Here is a 21,476-nt window from a genome sequence, read left to right on the forward strand (position 1 = left end):
AAATACACTGTTCCTATATTTTACATTCAACGCGTCAAAAATCAGTGAAAATAAACTTAATACAAAATATCCAAAAAATCTTTTCAGCTAAAATAAAATATTTGCAATACAATAGAAACTGGTATCACTAGTTACCGTAAAGTATAGGATATCATGCACTGTTGGATGAAATCAAAATTCGTGATGTTTTTTTTATATGATTGCGATATTCTCATGATAATGTCATTTTTGTTGCTTTGAGTTATAGAGATATTATGAGTATATATAATGAACCACCTCCTGGTATGTGTGTGGTACCAGATAAAGACAACATCACTAAGGTATGTACTAATGAACCACCTCCTGGTATGTGTGTGGTGCCGGATAAAGACAACATCACTAAGGTATGTACTAATGAACCACCGCCTGGTATGTGTGTGGTACCGGATAAAGACAACATCACTAAGGTATGTACTTATGAACCACCTCCTGGTATGTGTGTGGTATCAGATAAAGACAACATCACTAAGGTATGTACTAATGAACCACCTCCTGGTATGTGTGTGGTACCGGATAAAGACAACATCACTAAGGTATGTACTAATGAACCACCTCCTGGTATGTATGTGGTACCAGATAAAGACAACATCACTAAGGTATGTACTAATGAACCACCTCCTGCTGTGTGTGTGGTACCAGATAAAGACGACATCACTAAGGTATGTACTAGTGAACCACCTCCTGCTGTGTGTGTGGTACCAGATAAAGACGACATCACTAAGGTATGTACTAGTGAACCACCTCCTGGTATGTGTGTGTGGTACCAGATAATGACGACATCACTAAGGTATGTACAACTAAACCACCTCCTGGTATGTGTGTGGTACCAGATAAAGACAACATTACTAAGGTATGTACTAATGAACCACCTCCTGCTGTGTGTGTGGTACCAGATAAAGACGACATCACTAAGGTATGTACTAGTGAACCACCTCCTGCTGTGTGTGTGGTACCAGATAAAGACGACATCACTAAGGTATGTACTAATGAACCACCTCCTGCTGTGTGTATGGTACCAGATAAAGACGACATCACTAAGGTATGTACTAATGAACCACCTACTGGTATGTGTGTGGTACCAGATAAAGACGACATCACTAAGGTATGTACTAATGAACCACCTCCTGGTATGTGTGTGGTACCAGATAAAGATGACATAACTAAGGTATGTACTAATGAACCACCTCCTGGTATGTGTGTGGTACCGGATAAAGACAACATCACTAAAGTATGCACAACTAAACCACCTCCTGGTATGTGTGTGGTACCAGATAAAGATAACATCACTAAGGTATGTACTACTAAACCACCTCCTGGTATGTGTGTGGTACCGGATAAAGACAACATCACTAAGATATGTACTAATGAACCACCTTCTGGTATGTGTGTGGTACCGGATAAAGACAACATCACTAAAGTATGCACAACTAAACTATCTCCTGGTATGTTAGTGGTACCAGATAAAGATGACATAACTAAGGTATGTACTAATGAACCACCTCCTGGTATGTGTGTGGTACCGGATAAAGACAACATCACTAAAGTATGCACAACTAAACTACCTCCTGGTATGTGAGTGGTACCAGATAAAGATGACATAACTAAGGTATGTACTAATGAACCACCTCCTGGTACGTGTGTGGTACCGGATAAAGATGACATCACTAAAGTATGCACAACTAAACCACCTCCTAGTATGTGTGTGGTACCGGATAAAGATGACATAACTAAGGTATGCACTTCTGATGAACCACCTCCTGGTATGTGTGTGGTACCGGATAAAGATGACATCACTACAGTATGTACTAATAAACCACCTCCTAGTATGTGTGTGGTACCGGATAAAGATGACATAACTAAGGTATGCACTTCTGATGAACCACCTCCTGGTATGTGTGTGGTACCGGATAAAGACAACATCACTAAAGTATGCACAACTAAACCACCTCCTGGTATGTGTGTGGTACCAGATAAAGATAACATCACTAAGGTATGTACTACTAAACCACCTCCTGGTATGTGTGTGGTACCGGATAAAGACAACATCACTAAGATATGTACTAATGAACCACCTTCTGGTATGTGTGTGGTACCGGATAAAGACAACATCACTAAAGTATGCACAACTAAACTATCTCCTGGTATGTTAGTGGTACCAGATAAAGATGACATAACTAAGGTATGTACTAATGAACCACCTCCTGGTATGTGTGTGGTACCGGATAAAGACAACATCACTAAAGTATGCACAAGTAAACTACCTCCTGGTATGTGAGTGGTACCAGATAAAGATGACATAACTAAGGTATGTACTAATGAACCACCTCCTGGTACGTGTGTGGTACCGGATAAAGATGACATCACTAAAGTATGCACAACTAAACCACCTCCTAGTATGTGTGTGGTACCGGATAAAGATGACATAACTAAGGTATGCACTTCTGATGAACCACCTCCTGGTATGTGTGTGGTACCGGATAAAGATGACATCACTACAGTATGTACTAATAAACCACCTCCTGGTATGTGTGTGGTACCGGATAAAGACGAAATCACTAAGGTATGTACTAATGAACCACCTCCTGGTATATGTGTGGTACTGGAAAAAGATCAACTGCGCTCTTTAACTTTCTGTTAATCTGGAGTCTGGGACAAAGAATTGAAAGTCTGTGCCTCTTAGGCTAATGTTAATTTTGAGTCCTAGTACACTTGAAATCAGAATTGATATGTCTATGCCCCTTAGGCTGCTGATATTTCAATGTTTTGTCTTTTTGTCTTGTAGGTTCATGCGTTAATAACTGAACCATTTGAATCTCTATATGAAGGCAGCTTCTTCCATTTTTTAATTCAATTTCTGCAAGACTATTCAATCAGACCAACTCGAGTTATATTAATAACGACAGGAGATGGTTAAGTTTGATTTAATGCAAATCTATATCGTAATGGTAAAGTGTGTCTATATTTGGGTGAGTAATGCTCGTTTATATCTTTATAGTTAACTTTTCACCACCATGTCCCTCATTTCATCACAAATTCACAAAATAGTCCTGTTTATAGTCTGCACTTTACCTCAGAAGATCGGGACAAAAATAGCCAAATTTTTTGATTAAAAACTGAAAATTGACTGAAATTGTGTCTGTTGACTCCAAAATTAAAAATTTTGGTTCATTTCCAGAAATATTTAAGAATATTAAATAAATAGTGCAGAACAATTTTGGTGAGAAAGTCTGGTGGTGAAAAGGTTAAACACAATTTTATAAAGAGTGTAAAAAGTATATCATTACATTTAATTTGCTTACTGGTAACTTAGCTTATTTTTTGAAAATTTAAATTGTGCCCTGGAATGTAAACTAATAGTCTGTGCCTTTTAGGTCACTCTTAATTTGGAGTCTTAGTTGCCCTGGGACAAGAATTGATAGTCTGTGCCCCTTAGGCTAATGTTAATTTTAAGCTTTAGGACACCTGGGACAAGAATTGATAGTCTGTGCCCCTTAGGCTAATGTTAATTTTAAGTTTTAGGACACCTGGGACAACAAGAATTGATAGTCTGTGCCCCTTAGGCTAATGTTAATTTTAAGTTTTAGGACACCTGGGACAAGAATAGATATGTCTATGCCCCTTAGGCTACTGATATTTCATTGTTTTGTATTTTTGTCTTTTAGGTTCATGCGTTGATAACCAGACCATTTGATACTCCATATGAAGGCGGCTTCTTCCATTTTTTTAATGATGACATCACTAAGGTATGTATTACTAAAACACCTCCTGGTAAATGTGTGGTACAGGATAAAGATAACATCACTAAGATATGTACTAAAGAATCGTCTCCTGGTATATGTGTGGTACCGGATAAAGACAACATCACTAAAGTATGCACAACTAAACCTCCTCCTGGTATGTGTGTGGTACCGGATAAAGATAACATCACTAAGATATGTACTAAAGAATCGTCTCCTGGTATATGTGTGGTACCGGATAAAGACAACATCACTAAAGTATGCACAACTAAACCTCCTCCTGGTATGTGTGTGGTACTGGATAAAGACAACATCACTAAGGTATGTACTAATGAACCACCTCCTGGTATGTGTGTGGTACCAGATAAAGATGACATAACTAAGGTATGTACTAATGAACCACCTCCTGGTATGTGTGTGGTACCGGATAAAGACAACATCACTAAAGTATGCACAACTAAACCTCCTCCTGGTATGTGTGTGGTACCAGATAAAGATGACATAACTAAGGTATGCACTACTAAACTACCTCCTGGTATGTGTGTGGTACCGGATAAAGATGACATAACTAAGGTATGTACTACTAAACCACCTCCTGGTATGTGTGTGGTACCAGATAAAGACAACAGCGCTGAAGTATGCACTACTAAACCACCTCCTTGTATGTGTGTGGTACCGGATGAAGATTACATTACTAAGGTATGTACTAATAAACCACCTCCTGGTATGTGTGTGGTACTAGATAAAGATGACATCACTAAGGTGCGCACTACTAAAACACCTCCTGGTATGTGTGTGGTACCGGATAAAGATGACATAACTAACATATGTACTAATAAACCACCTCCTTGTATGTGTGTGGTACCGGGTAAAGATTACATCACTAAGGTATGTACTAATAAACCACCTCCTGCTTTGTGTGTGGTACCAGATAAAGACAACATCACTAAGGTATGTACTAATGAACCACCTCCTGGTATGTGTGTGGTGCCGGATAAAGACAACATCACTAAGGTATGTACTAATGAACCACCGCCTGGTATGTGTGTGGTACCGGATAAAGACAACATCACTAAGGTATGTACTAATGAACCACCTCCTGGTATGTGTGTGGTATCAGATAAAGACAACATCACTAAGGTATGTACTAATGAACCCACCTCCTGGTATGTGTGTGGTACCGGATAAAGACAACATCACTAAGGTATGTACTAATGAACCACCTCCTGGTATGTATGTGGTACCAGATAAAGACAACATCACTAAGGTATGTACTAATGAACCACCTCCTGCTGTGTGTGTGGTACCAGATAAAGACGACATAACTAAGGTATGTACTAGTGAACCACCTCCTGCTGTGTGTGTGGTACCAGATAAAGACGACATCACTAAGGTATGTACTAGTGAACCACCTCCTGCTGTGTGTGTGGTACCAGATAAAGACGACATCACTAAGGTATGTACTAATGAACCACCTCCTGCTGTGTGTATGGTACCAGATAAAGACGACATCACTAAGGTATGTACTAATGAACCACCTACTGGTATGTGTGTGGTACCAGATAAAGACGACATCACTAAGGTATGTACTAATGAACCACCTCCTGGTATGTGTGTGGTATCAGATAAAGACAACATCACTAAGGTATGTACTAATGAACCACCTCCTGGTATGTGTGTGGTACCGGATAAAGACAACATCACTAAGGTATGTACTAATGAACCACCTCCTGGTATGTATGTGGTACCAGATAAAGACAACATCACTAAGGTATGTACTAATGAACCACTTCCTGCTGTGTGTGTGGTACCAGATAAAGACGACATCACTAAGGTATGTACTAGTGAACCACCTCCTGCTGTGTGTGTGGTACCAGATAAAGACGACATCACTAAGGTATGTACTAGTGAACCACCTCCTGGTATGTGTGTGTGGTACCAGATAATGACGACATCACTAAGGTATGTACAACTAAACCACCTCCTGGTATGTGTGTGGTACCAGATAAAGACAACATTACTAAGGTATGTACTAATGAACCACCTCCTGCTGTGTGTGTGGTACCAGATAAAGACGACATCACTAAGGTATGTACTAGTGAACCACCTCCTGCTGTGTGTGTGGTACCAGATAAAGACGACATCACTAAGGTATGTACTAATGAACCACCTCCTGCTTTGTGTATGGTACCAGATAAAGACGACATAACTAAGGTATGCACTACTGATGAACCACCTCCTGGTATGTGTGTGGTACTGGATAAAGACGATATCACTAAGGCATGCACTACTAAACCGCCTCCTGGTATGTTTGTGGTACCGGATAAAGATGACATCACTAAGGTATGTACTAATAAACCACCTCCTAGTATGTGTGTGGTACCGGATAAAGACAACATCACTAAAGTATGCACAACTAAACTACCTCCTGGTATGTGAGTGGTACCAGATAAAGATGACATAACTAAGGTATGTACTAATAAACGGCCTCCTGGTATGTTTCTGGTACCGGATAAATATGACATCACTAAGGTATGTAGTAATGAACCACCTCCTGGTATGTTTGTGGTACCGGATAAAGATGACATCACTAAGGTATGCACTAATGAAGCTGCTCCTGGTATGTTTGTGGTACTAGATAAAGACTGCATCACTAAGGTATGTACTAATAAACCACCTCCTGGTATGTGTGCGGTACCAGATAAAGACGATATCACTAAGGTATGTACTAATAAACCGCCTCCTGGTATGTTTGTGGTACCAGATAAAGATGACATAACTAAGGTATGTACCAATGAATCACCTCCTGGTATGTTTGTGGTACCAGATAAAGATGACATAACTAAGGTATGCACTACTAAACCACCTCCTGGTACGTGTGTGGTACCGGATAAAGATGACATAACTATAGTATGTACTAATAAACCACCTCCTGGTATGTGTGTGGTACCGAATAAAGACGATATCACTAAAGTATGTACTAATAAACCGCCTCCTGGTATGTTTGTGGTACCGGATAAAGATGACATCACTAAGGTATGTAGTAATGAACCACCTCCTGGTATGTGTGTGGTACTAGATAAAGACTGCATCACTAAGGTATGTACTAATGAACCACCTTCTGGTATATGTGTGGTACTGGAAAAATATCAACTGCACTCTTTAGCTTTCTGTTAATCTGGAGTCTTAGTTGCCCTGGGACAAAGAATTGAAAGTCTGTGCCCCTTAGGCTAATGTTAATTTTGAGTCTTAATACACTTGAGATCAGAATTGATATGTCTATGCCCCTTAGGCTGCTGATATTTTAATGTTTTGTCTTTTTGTCTTGTAGGTTCATGCGTTGATAACCGGACCATTTGATACTCCATATGAAGGCGGCTTCTTCCATTTTTTAATCCGATTCTCACCAGACTATTCAATCAGACCAACTCGAGTTATATTAATAACGACAGGAGATGGTTAAGTTCGATTTAATCCAAATCTATATCGTAATGGTAAAGTGTGTGTATATTGGGGTGAGTAATGCTCGTTTATATCTTTATAGTTAACTTATCACCACCATGTCCCTCATTTCATCACAAATTCACAAAATAGTCCTGTTTATAGTCTGCACTTTACCTCAGAAGATTGGGACAAAAATAGCCAAATTTTTTGATTAAAAACTGAAAATTGACTGAAATTGTGTCTGTTGACTCCAAAATTAAAAATTTTGGTTCATTTCCAGAAATATTTAAGAATATTAAATAAATAGTGCAGAACAATTTTGGTGAGAAAGTCTGGTGGTGAAAAGGTTAAACACAATTTTATAAAGAGTGTAAAAAGTATATCATTACATTTAATTTGCTTACTGGTAACTTAGCTTATTTTTTTTAACTTTAAATTGTGCCCTGGAATGTAAACTAATAGTCTGTGCCCCTTAGGTCACTCTTAATTTGGAGTCTTAGTTGCCCTGGGACAAGAATTGATAGTCTGTGCCCCTTAGGCTAATGTTAATTTTAAGCTTTAGGACACCTGGGACAAGAATAGATCAACTGCGCCCTTTAGCTTGCTGTTAATTTTGAGTCCTAGTACACTTGAAATCAGAATTGATATGTCTATGCCCCTTAGGCTGATGTTAATTTTAAGTTTTAGGACACCTGGGACAAGAATAGATCAACTGCGCCCCTTAGCTTGCTGTTAATTTTGAGTCCCAGTACACTTGAGACCAGAATTGATATGTCTATGCCCCTTAGGCTAATGTTAATTTTAAGTTTTAGAACACCTGGGACATAAATTGATAGTATGTGCCCCTTAGGCTAATGTTAATTTTAAGTTTTAGGACACCTGGCACAAGAATAGATCAACTGCGCCCTTTAGCTTGCTGTTAATTTTGAGTCCCAGTACACTTGAGACCAGAATTGATATGTCTATGTCCCTTAGGCTACTGATATTTCATTGTTTTGTATTTTTGTCTTTTAGGTTCATGCGTTGATAACCAGACCATTTGATACTTCATATGAAGGCGGCTTCTTCCATTTTTTAATCCGATTTTCACCAGACTATCCAATCAAACCATCTCGAGTTAATTTATTAACGACGGGAGATGGTAAAGTTCGATTTAATCGAAATCTATATCGTAATGGTAAAATGTGTCTCAGTATATTGGGGTGAGTAATGCTCGTTTGTACCTTTTCAGTAACCTTTTTACCACCAGGTCCCTTTTCTCATCACATATTCACAAAATAGTCCTCTTTATAGTCTTTATTTTCTTCAAATATTGGAACAAAAATAGTCAAATTTTTTGAGTAAAAACTGAAATTTTGTCTATTTTCTCCAAAATTAGGGTTCATTTCCCGAAATATTGGATAATGTAAAAAAAGGTACAGAAAAATTTGGGTGAAAAAGTCTGGTGGTGAAGAGGTTAATGGTCTCATTGCTTGTTTTTATACTTCACGTTATTAGTACTTTATTCCACATTGTTTTTGCTGGGAAAGGATTGACCAGCTTTGTTATTAGTCCAAGAAAAGTGTTCCGCTTGGAATGTGTCTCAACCCCTCATTTAATATGCAAGAATGTAGAAATGTACCAAGAAAATTGTTTTTCTGGAGTAAATTGTAGTGTATTTTACTTATGAATGGTCGAAAAGTGCATGGAGATTTTATGAAAATGTGTGGATATTAACAGAATGATGTCGTTTGGTCACAGTTGCGCAATAAATAATGGACTATTTTGGGCGTAGCTATAAAATGTATCACCGAAGTACTCACATGTGTGCATGATTCCAAGATTTTGTGCTGTGAAGAGACGCCATTGAAAAATAAGTATTGTGTTATTTGTAGTGAGAATGTATTCAAATAGATTGATGTTTATTTTCAAAGTGTAATTATATAATAAAAATTGTTTATGAAAAAATGATGAGTTATTTTGTTAAACCATCACTCGAATTATGTGTTACGAATTTCTGATAGGTTAGGCTTTGTGTTTATGGGCTGTTCTTGCAGTTATCGATAAAAGCGAACGTATTTCGAAAGTTGTGAAATCATGGTACTGTTTTGGCATTATACGACTTGCAGTTCCCTTTTTGATAGATTTTGTGTGACTGGCCGTGGTGTTGGTAAACTTATTGAACTGTAGTATTATGTAAATCTATCCCAGGAAATCTGCAAGCAAATTTTTAAATTGCAATTTTCACGCTGCGTCATAACATGGAATTGTCATCTAAGTATGCACAATTGTTCGTCTCGTTTTCCCCAGCGCATTTAAAAATCCCTTTTGAAGTTGGATGACTTTGTGTGACTGACCATGGTGTTTGTAAACTTTAGTCGAACTGTAGTAGTGTGTAAATCTGCCACAACGTGGAGTTGCCATCGTCTCTTGTTTACCAACTCTTTTAAATTCGTATGTGCATCAATGAGGACTGAAAAGTGATTTCCATTTACTTCATCTGTTATAAATCAACTGTATTAGCTTCCTTCGAACTTCCTATTGCCATCGGAAGTATGTCTACTGCACTCAGCGGTGTAGTGCGTATGGATCTTCTTGTATATATATATTATATGAAACGCACGTTGTTAGTTTACTTGACTTTATTCCAACAATTCAGCTCTACTGAGATGATAAGTTTGTACAGTAAGTTGTAAGGACATGTCACTTATATTTAATACTTTGTATTCCTGTAGTACATTGTCTGTTCCAGCCTGGAGTCCGGCACAAAGTTTATCCAGTGTGTTAATATCTATACAATCATTATTAAATTAGAAACCATATCACAATGAACCAGGGTTTGAACAGGTAAGTAACAATGTACCAGTCATATCACAATGAACCAAGGTTTGAACAGGTAAGTAACAATGTACCAGTCATATCACAATGAACCAAGGTTTGAACAGGTAAGTAACAATGTACCAGTCATATCACAATGAACCAGGGTTTGAACAGGTAAGTAACAATGTACCAGTCATATCACAATGAACCAAGGTTTGAACAGGTAAGTAACAATGTACCAGTCATATCACAATGAACCAGGGTTTGAACAGGTAAGTAACAATGTACCAGTCATATCACAATGAACCAAGGTTTGAACAGGTAAGTAACAATGTACCAGTCATATCACAATGAACCAGGGTTTGAACAGGTAAGTAACAATGTACCAGTCATATCACAATGAACCAGGGTTTGAACAGGTAAGTAACAATGTACCAGTCATAACACAATGAACCAAGGTTTGAACAGGTAAGTAACAATGTACCAGTCATATCACAATGAACCAGGGTTTGAACAGGTAAGTAACAATGTACCAGTCATATCACAATGAACCAAGGTTTGAACAGGTAAGTAACAATGTACCAGTCATATCACAATGAACCTGAGTTTGAACAGGTAAGTATCAATGTACCAGTCATATCACAATGAACCAGGGTTTGAACAGGTAAGTAACAATGTACCAGTCATATCACAATGAACCAAGGTTTGAACAGGTAAGTAACAATGTACCAGTCATATCACAATGAACCAAGGTTTGAACAGATAGGTAACAATGTACCAGTCATAACACAATGAACCAGGGTTTGAACAGGTAAGTAACAATGTACCAGTCATATCACAATGAACCAAGGTTTGAACAGGTAAGTAACAATGTACCAGTCATATCACAATGAACCAGCGTTTGAACAGGTAAGTAACAATGTACCAGTCATATCACAATGAACCAGGGTTTGAACAGGTAAGTAACAATGTACCAGTCATATCACAATGAACCAGGGTTTGAACAGGTAAGTAACAATGTACCAGTCATAACACAATGAACCAAGGTTTGAACAGGTAAGTAACAATGTACCAGTCATATCACAATGAACCAGGGTTTGAACAGGTAAGTAACAATGTACCAGTCATATCACAATGAACCAGAGTTTGAACAGGTAAGTAACAATGTACCAGTCATATCACAATGAACCAGGGTTTGAACAGGTAAGTAACAATGTACCAGTCATACATGTATCACAATGAACCAAGGTTTGAACAGGTAAGTAACAATGTACCAGTCATATCACAATGAACCAGGGTTTGAACAGATAGGTAGCAATGTACCACTCATAACACAATGAACCAGGGTTTGAACAGGTAAGTAACTATGTACCAGTCATATCACAATGAACCAAGGTTTGAACAGGTAAGTAACAATGTACCAGTCATATCACAATGAACCAAGGTTTGAACAGGTAAGTAACAATGTACCAGTCATATCACAATGAACCAGGGTTTGAACAGGTAAGTAACAATGTACCAGTCATATCACAATGAACCAAGGTTTGAACAGGTAAGTAACAATGTACCAGTCATATCACAATGAACCAGGGTTTGAACAGGTAAGTAACAATGTACCAGTCATATCACAATGAACCAAGGTTTGAACAGGTAAGTAACAATGTACCAGTCATATCACAATGAACCAGGGTTTGAACAGGTAAGTAACAATGTACCAGTCATATCACAATGAACCAGGGTTTGAACAGGTAAGTAACAATGTACCAGTCATAACACAATGAACCAAGGTTTGAACAGGTAAGTAACAATGTACCAGTCATATCACAATGAACCAGGGTTTGAACAGGTAAGTAACAATGTACCAGTCATATCACAATGAACCAAGGTTTGAACAGGTAAGTAACAATGTACCAGTCATATCACAATGAACCTGAGTTTGAACAGGTAAGTATCAATGTACCAGTCATATCACAATGAACCAGGGTTTGAACAGGTAAGTAACAATGTACCAGTCATATCACAATGAACCAAGGTTTGAACAGGTAAGTAACAATGTACCAGTCATATCACAATGAACCAAGGTTTGAACAGATAGGTAACAATGTACCAGTCATAACACAATGAACCAGGGTTTGAACAGGTAAGTAACAATGTACCAGTCATATCACAATGAACCAAGGTTTGAACAGGTAAGTAACAATGTACCAGTCATATCACAATGAACCAGGGTTTGAACAGGTAAGTAACAATGTACCAGTCATATCACAATGAACCAGGGTTTGAACAGGTAAGTAACAATGTACCAGTCATATCACAATGAACCAGGGTTTGAACAGGTAAGTAACAATGTACCAGTCATAACACAATGAACCAAGGTTTGAACAGGTAAGTAACAATGTACCAGTCATATCACAATGAACCAGGGTTTGAACAGGTAAGTAACAATGTACCAGTCATATCACAATGAACCAGAGTTTGAACAGGTAAGTAACAATGTACCAGTCATATCACAATGAACCAGGGTTTGAACAGGTAAGTAACAATGTACCAGTCATACATGTATCACAATGAACCAAGGTTTGAACAGGTAAGTAACAATGTACCAGTCATATCACAATGAACCAGGGTTTGAACAGATAGGTAGCAATGTACCACTCATAACACAATGAACCAGGGTTTGAACAGGTAAGTAACTATGTACCAGTCATATCACAATGAACCAAGGTTTGAACAGGTAAGTAACAATGTACCAGTCATATCACAATGAACCAAGGTTTGAACAGGTAAGTAACAATGTACCAGTCATATCACAATGAACCAGGGTTTGAACAGGTAAGTAACAATGTACCAGTCATATCACAATGAACCAGGGTTTGAACAGGTAAGTAACAATGTACCAGTCATAACACAATGAACCAAGGTTTGAACAAGTAAGTAACAATGTACCAGTCATATCACAATGAACCAGGGTTTGAACAGGTAAGTAACAATGTACCAGTCATATCACAATGAACCAAGGTTTGAACAGGTAAGTAACGATGTACCAGTCATATCACAATGAACCAGGGTTTGAACAGGTAAGTAACGATGTACCAGTCATATCACAATGAACCAAGGTTTGAACAGGTAAGTAACAATGTACCAGTCATATCACAATGAACCAAGGTTTGAACAGGTAAGTAACAATGTACCAGTCATATCACAATGAACCAGAGTTTGAACAGGTAAGTAACAATGTACCAGTCATATCACAATGAACCAGGGTTTGAACAGGTAAGTAACAATGTACCAGTCATATCACAATGAACCAAGGTTTGAACAGGTAAGTAACAATGTACCAGTCATATCACAATGAACCAAGGTTTGAACAGATAGGTAACAATGTACCAGTCATAACACAATGAACCAGGGTTTGAACAGGTAAGTAACAATGTACCAGTCATATCACAATGAACCAAGGTTTGAACAGGTAAGTAACAATGTACCAGTCATATCACAATGAACCAAGGTTTGAACAGGTAAGTAACAATGTACCAGTCATATCACAATGAACCAGGGTTTGAACAGGTAAGTAACAATGTACCAGTCATATCACAATGAACCAAGGTTTGAACAGGTAAGTAACAATGTACCAGTCATATCACAATGAACCAGGGTTTGAACAGGTAAGTAACAATGTACCAGTCATATCACAATGAACCAGGGTTTGAACAGGTAAGTAACAATGTACCAGTCATAACACAATGAACCAAGGTTTGAACAGGTAAGTAACAATGTACCAGTCATATCACAATGAACCAGGGTTTGAACAGGTAAGTAACAATGTACCAGTCATATCACAATGAACCAGGGTTTGAACAGGTAAGTAACAATGTACCAGTCATAACACAATGAACCAAGGTTTGAACAGGTAAGTAACAATGTACCAGTCATATTACAATGAACCAGGGTTTGAACAGGTAAGTAACAATGTACCAGTCATAACACAATGAACCAAGGTTTGAACAGGTAAGTAACAATGTACCAGTCATATCACAATGAACCAGGGTTTGAACAGGTAAGTAACAATGTACCAGTCATAACACAATGAACCAAGGTTTGAACAGGTAAGTAACAATGTACCAGTCATATCACAATGAACCAAGGTTTGAACAGGTAAGTAACAATGTACCAGTCATAACACAATGAACCAGAGTTTGAACAGGTAAGTAACAATGTAGCATTTCAATCAAACCTGTTATGTCTATTGATATACATATGTACTTAATGTACATCTTATTTTTTTCCAGGTCAGATTGAAAATGGCTGACTAGTGGCCATTGTGTTCTAAAAAATTTTGTTTCAAAGCTATAACTTTAGCTGTCAATTATATTCAAACTTCACACATACATCATGTGACACATAATAACATTGGTTTCCAGTTTTGATTCAAAATGGCCGACTCGTTTCAGTTTTGTTTACAAGTAAACACATCTAATCATGGTTACCAAGGGATGCTGCACACGGTTGCCAAGGGAAGCTGCACACGGTTGCCAAGGGATGTTTTGTTCCCGGTTGCCAAGGCACAGTCAATGTTTTTTATTACAATTTGCATTTTATTGACAGGAAAGACAAAATGGTGATGCACAATGATATAATGACTGTATACGACATGAGACAATCAGAGTAGTGGTTTGTGATATGTTAGAAAGCACCAGTGATCTTATTCCAGAAGAACTCAGGTAAACAACTCCACAACAATCCATCAATTTAATTGTTTCACTTTCACCAAATTTTATAGGTTTGCAGATAAAGTTTATTTGCATGACACTGAACCGATGATGTAATCCTGGCTTATACCACAGCTGTACTGTATGTCACCTTTTTTGTACCAGGTGTCAGTTCTGGTCATTTAATGCCACTGTTGTCACTGTTTGGTTTCGACAAATTCGCATTCATTAGTGAATGAAATCATGAGTCTAATGTGACAACCACTATGCTACCAGTGATTGGTCTACTATATGTCACTTTGTTGTTATCATGAGTCTGATGTGACAACCACTATGCTATCAGTGATTGGTCTACTATATGTCACTTTGTTGTTATCATGAGTCTGATGTGACAACCACTATGCTATCAGTGATTGGTCTACTGTATGTCACTTTGTTGTTATCATGAGTCTGATGTGACAACCACTATGCTATCAGTGATTGATCTACTGTATGTCACTTTGTTGTTATCATGAGTCTGATGTGACAACCACTATGCTATCAGTGATTGGTCTACTGTATGTCACTTTGTTGTTATCATGAGTCTGATGTGACAACCACTATGCTATCAGTGATTGGTCTACTATATGTCACTTTGTTGTTATTTGTTTCAGAGATGTAATGGAAAAATCATTTCCTGAATTTTATGATTATTATATAGCCACAGTGAATGATAGTGCACATCTCTCATCTCAAGCCATGCAGGTAGGTGATCAGTATGGTACAGAATATACACAACTTTGTACGCTATTTCTTAACATTATTAGTCCCTGTTCAGACAAAGTCTGAAAATGAGGACTTATAATTCGGTCTCCGTTCGTCCGTACGTCTGTCCAGAGTCGTATCTCAGAATCCTTTGGACCGATTTCATTCATTCTTTGCATGTGCCTAGTACTTTATGTGTTACATATGCACATGCAGTGGTTTAGCGATTCGATTCAAAATGGCCGACTGGCAGCCATCTTGTTTTTTTGAAAATGTTGTATTTTGGACATGCTTTGTCAGTTTTCATTCAAATTTGGTACATAGATTATACATGTTAGGATACATGTCCATGACAATTTCTTTCGCAATTGGATCAAAGATGGCCGACTGGTAGGCATCTTGTTTTGTTTTTTATATAAAGTATCTTGGACATGCTTTGTCAGTTTTCATTCAAATTTGGCACATACTTTATACATGTTAGGATACATGTTAGAACAATTTGTTTCACAATTTGATCAAATATGGCCGACTGGCGGCCAACTTGTTTGTTTAAAATTTGATAACTTGGAAATGCTTTCACTTGTGATCTATGTTTTTCTTTGCTATGTCTTAAACCGGAGGGGTCATCACGCAACACATGTTTGAATTTGATGTAAATAAACAATCCGTTGTATACGCCACTTGGGACGCAAGTTTCAAGGACACGCTCGCGACAACCCCTCTGCTTTAATATAACGAGCACACAGAGACTGTGTCATTTTCAATGACTTGTATGTTTAGTCTGTGCTGTCTGTTTATATTTTTAACTCCGCTGTCGACTTTGTCGAGCGGAGCTTATCATATGAGTCGTCCGCCGTTCGTGTCAATGTTTTTCTTTTTCGACTTCTTCTTGAAAACTACAAGCCTGAATGTTTTGATACTTGGTGTATATGTACCTTGGGTAGACCTCTCTCAGATTTGTTCATTTCATGATGATATCTTCAATTCTCTAATTTTGGTGAATATTTTTGTCATTTTTGGTAAAAAGTGATATCTTAGACTTCTTGTTAAAAACCGCAAGTCCAATTGCTTTGATATTACATATATAGGTACTACATGTGGACCTCTCTCAGATTTGTTCATTTTGTAATGATATCTTCAATTCTCTAATTTTGGCGAATATTTTTGTCATTTTTGGTAAAAAGTGATATTTTCAATTTCTTGTTAAAAACCACAATCATTTATTGTGAAAAATGATAGTTTTGAATTCTTGTTGAAAACAGCAAGTCCTATTGCTTTGATACTATACATATTGTTCATTTTCTAATGATATCTTCTGTTCTTTAATTGAAATGTTTAGTGCTAACAGCGGAGCTATCTCAGCCGAGAGGCTGCTTGTTTGGACTTGCTTTTACTTATTATTTATTCGGTAGGCCAACCACTTAGGTCAAATTTGCAAACAAATCTACCAATTTTCCAATCACTTTTCAACTTGGCATGATTTTTTCAACAGATTAGAGCCACCATTTCCGATTACAATATTTTAATAAAATTATGTGAAAATCTACGTCAAAAATTTGGTTTGCTTTCACAAAATGTCATTATTTATCCCCTAACTTTTTGTATGCAATGTTGTCTTTGCATTACGCATTACCTATTTAAGCTGGTCTAAATATTTAATTTCAAGTTAATATACAAAATTTACTCAAGTTTAAAATTTGGGTAAATCTAAGGCCTGCCTTATTTTTCAATGTAAAATTATCTACTGTGACTAGTGATCTATAGTGTCTATTCTCGGGGATGAACATCTGGTTATTTTCATCGCCTGGCAACCATAATGGTGAAAACGAAGACTGAAATCTATGTGAAAACTGTACTTTGGGATTCTCCTGAATAGTGTAAACCCCCCCCCCCCCCCTACATGTGTAACATATTCAACACTACTTCAAAGTTGAGTTTGTGCTGTTTTGTTGACTTTAGCTTTTTTCACTGGCTTTAATTAATCTAATCTAATCCACATTGATGACCAATTCATCTTCCATAATTTTAAAGTTATTTCCTTATTCATATTGATGAGTAATTCATCTTCCATATGTTACCTTATTCATATTGATGAGTAATTCATCTTCCATGATGTTAAAGTTATTTCCTTATTCATTTCAGGATCCTTTTGGTGAGAAGCGAGGACAATTTGAGTATGCTGCATTAAAGCTGAGATTAGATAAAATCAAGAGGCGACTAGATGAAAAATTAGGCGATAAATTATCCGACTTAGACATCGATATATGAGTACATCAGATACAGATACAAATAACGAACAATCAAACAGCTGATTTGCATATTCATGAGTTATATTTTCATTTGCCTTTGGCCAAAAAAGGGTTTTGCTTCTCGTCCTTCGAAAATTGAAATTGAAAAAAACGATGGGGTGATGTAGTTCAGTTTTTTGTATTTTTTTGGTATTTAGATTATTTAATACTATGACAACAGGATTATATGTTCCAACATTTGATATTTAATAAATAATGCTTTCAAAGACTTTTTATTAAAGTTTGACAACACATCCACTGAAACAAAAACAAAAACATTTCCCCATTCTACCATAGGTGGTGCACTTTACTAGTATGCAAATTGACAACAGAAACGTGAGGCTAACCTTTTCATCACAAATTCACAAAATAGTCCTGTTTATAATTTGAACTTTCCTTCAGAGGATTTTTTTGAGTAAAAACTAAAAATTGACTCATGTCTGTGTAACCTCATTTGCATACTCATTATAATAATGTTAATGAGTTCTTTTTATTGTGTTTACTGAGAGGTCTTGTCTTACCTTATATGTACATGAATTTGCATACTCATAATAATGTTAATGAGTTTCTTTTATGGTATTTACTGAGAGGTCTTGTCTTACCTTATATGTACATGAATTTGCATACTCATAGTAATGTTAATGAGTTCCTTTTATGGTATTTACTGAGAGGTCTTGTCTTACCTTATATGTACAGAATTTGCATACTCATTATAATAATGTTAATGAGTTTCTTTTATGGTATTTACTGAGAGGTCTTGTCTTACCTTATATGTACATGAATTTGCATACTCATAATGTTAATGCATTTTGCTCCTTATATGGAAACTTTATTTGCATTAAAGTTATACTTATGGTAATGAGCTACCATATATAGTCTTAGCTTTAGAAAGGAATATCACATGATCGTAGAGCTGGCTGACATGAGTGACCTCGTAGGTTAGTATTTTCCATAAATCGAAGGTGATTGGTTAATACAACCGATGATGTCATGATTATCAACCAGCTCTATGATTAAGTGATATCAGGTGACAACCTTTCAATCACATGACCAAATTCAAGTGAACTATGATTATGAATTATATGTTAATTATGTGCGACATCCGTGCAATTGCAGTTATGGTTGCACTGGTTTTCAAAATCGACAGAAATGTTACTTTTCTTTGCAATATTTTTTTCAAAATAAACTTTCATTATTATGAGTTATTTCACCACCCAAGAGATTGTTGTCATCTAGTGTGAAATTCTCTCAGTGATAAAAACTGACACACAATTTGGTTTTCTCCCTGTACAGTTCAAACACACACTTTCACCACCCAAGAGATCGTTGTCATCTAGTGTGAAATTCTCTCAGTGATAAAGACTGTCACACAATTTGGTTTTCTCTCTGTACAGTTCAATCACACACTTTCACCACCCAAGAGATTGTTGTAATCTAGTGTGAAATTCTCACAGTGATAAAGACTGCCACGCAATTTGGTTTTCTCCCTGTACAGTTCAAATACACAGACTGGTCACGTCTATCATGCATATCTCCATGTTTAGTGTGAACTATCAGCTAGTGATATTTTACGCTAGACGTGAGTATTGTGAATGTTAAGCACGATGGTCATGTGATAAGCATGCGTGTAGATAAGTTTTTGGAGCCATTCTCTGTACCATGCTGTTGCCAGAAATGAATGCTGGGTAATTGATTTGCTACCCAACCTAACACCCAATCAGCAAGAAGCTTGTTTGTTGACAGACTCTTTCAACCAATCAAATCATATCTTATATGAATGCTTCAACTCTTGTTCAGTTCTTGTCAGCCAGTCACTGTATGTACACACACACAACACATAGATGGCCTATAGAAATGAATAGGGTCCATTTGCCTGCCAGTCACTGCGTATGTACATGCATAAAACGTATAGATGGCCTATAGAAATGAATAGGGTCCATTTGCCTGCCAGTCACTGCGTATGTACATGCATAAAACGTATAGATGGCCTGTAGAAATAAATAGGGTGCATTTGCCAGCCAGTCACTGCCTATGTACATGCATAAAACATATAGATAGCCTGTAGAAATGAATAGGGTCCATTTGCCTGCCAGTCACTGCCTATGTACATGCACACAACACATAGATGGCCTATAGAAATGAATAGGGTCCATTTGCCAGCCAGTCACTGCCTATGTACATGCATAAAACATATAGATAGCCTGTAGAAATGAATAGGGTCCATTTGCCTGCCAGTCACTGCCTATGTACATGCACACAACACATAGATGGCCTATAGAAATGAATAGGGTCCATTTGCCTGCCAGTCACTGCGTATGTACATGCATAAAACGTATAGATGGCCTATAGAAATGAATAGGGTCCATTTGCCTGCCAGTCACTGCCTATGTACATGCATAAAACATATAGATAGCCTGTAGAAATGAATAGGGTCCATTTGCCTGCCAGTCACTGCCTATGTACATGCACACAACACATAGATGGCCTATAGAAATGAATAGGGTCCATTTGCCAGCCAGTCACTGCCTATGTACATGCATAAAACATATAGATAGCCTGTAGAAATGAATAGGGTCCATTTGCCTGCCAGTCACTGCCTATGTACATGCACACAACACATAGATGGCCTATAGAAATGAATAGGGTCCATTTGCCTGCCAGTCACTGCGTATGTACATGCATAAAACGTATAGATGGCCTATAGAAATGAATAGGGTCCATTTGCCTGCCAGTCACTGCATATGTACACACACAAAACGTATAGATGGCCTATAGAAATGAATAGGGTCCATTTGCCAGCCAGTCACTGTGTATGTACATGCATAAAACGTATAGATGGCCTATAGAAATGAATAGGGTCCATTTGCCTGCCAGTCACTGCGTATGTACACGTCGCAAAACATATAGATGGCCTGTAGAAATGAATAGGGTCCATTTGCCAGACAGTCACTGTGTATGTACATGCATAAAACATATAGATAGCCTGTAGAAATGAATAGGGTCCATTTGCCTGCCAGTCACTGCCTATGTACATGCACACAACACATAGATGGCCTATAGAAATGAATAGGGTCCATTTGCCTGCCAGTCACTGCGTATGTACATGCATAAAACGTATAGATGGCCTATAGAAATGAATAGGGTCCATTTGCCTGCCAGTCACTGCGTATGTACATGCATAAAACGTATAGATGGCCTGTAGAAATAAATAGGGTGCATTTGCCAGCCAGTCACTGCGTATGTACATGCATAAAACGTATAGATGGCCTATAGAAATGAATAGGGTCCATTTGCCTGCCAGTCACTGCGTATGTACATGCATAAAACGTATAGATGGCCTATAGAAATGAATAGGGTCCATTTGCCTGCCAGTCACTGCGTATGTACATGCATAAAACGTATAGATGGCCTGTAGAAATGAATAGGGTGCATTTGCCAGCCAGTCACTGCGTATGTACATGCATAAAACGTATAGATGGCCTATAGAAATGAATAGGGTCCATTTGCCAGACAGTCACTGTGTATGTACATGCATAAAACGTATAGATAGCCTATAGAAATGAATAGGGTGCATAGTCCAGTTCAGTCAAATCATACTCTTATACACAAATTTTGATCTGTCAACAAACTAGCTGTTCTCTGATTGGTCTGTCTGTTAGATGTTAGGGTTGGGTGACCAATCGGGTACAGTGTATAAGAGCAGGTAACTTTTACCA

General features: G+C 37.6%; 1 protein-coding gene and 1 pseudogene across 1 annotated transcript; both read left to right on the plus strand.

Annotated features, from left to right (window-relative positions):
* Positions 1 to 254: 254 nt before the first annotated feature.
* LOC146729945 (ubiquitin-conjugating enzyme E2 Z-like) lies at positions 255 to 18,978 on the plus strand. The gene is given in 6 exon segments (XM_085494498.1): positions 255 to 320; positions 8,235 to 8,422; positions 9,935 to 10,046; positions 14,625 to 14,740; positions 15,382 to 15,472; positions 17,615 to 18,978. Coding segments are annotated over 6 exon segments (699 nt in total). The 3' UTR covers positions 17,741 to 18,978.
* On the plus strand, positions 2,946 to 7,299 carry LOC146729946 (uncharacterized; annotated as a pseudogene).
* Positions 18,979 to 21,476: the final 2,498 nt, after the last annotated feature.

This window comes from Saccoglossus kowalevskii, chromosome 20, assembly GCF_978046115.1.
Source record: "Saccoglossus kowalevskii chromosome 20, keSacKowa6.1, whole genome shotgun sequence".
Classification (NCBI taxonomy): Eukaryota; Metazoa; Hemichordata; class Enteropneusta; family Harrimaniidae; genus Saccoglossus; species Saccoglossus kowalevskii.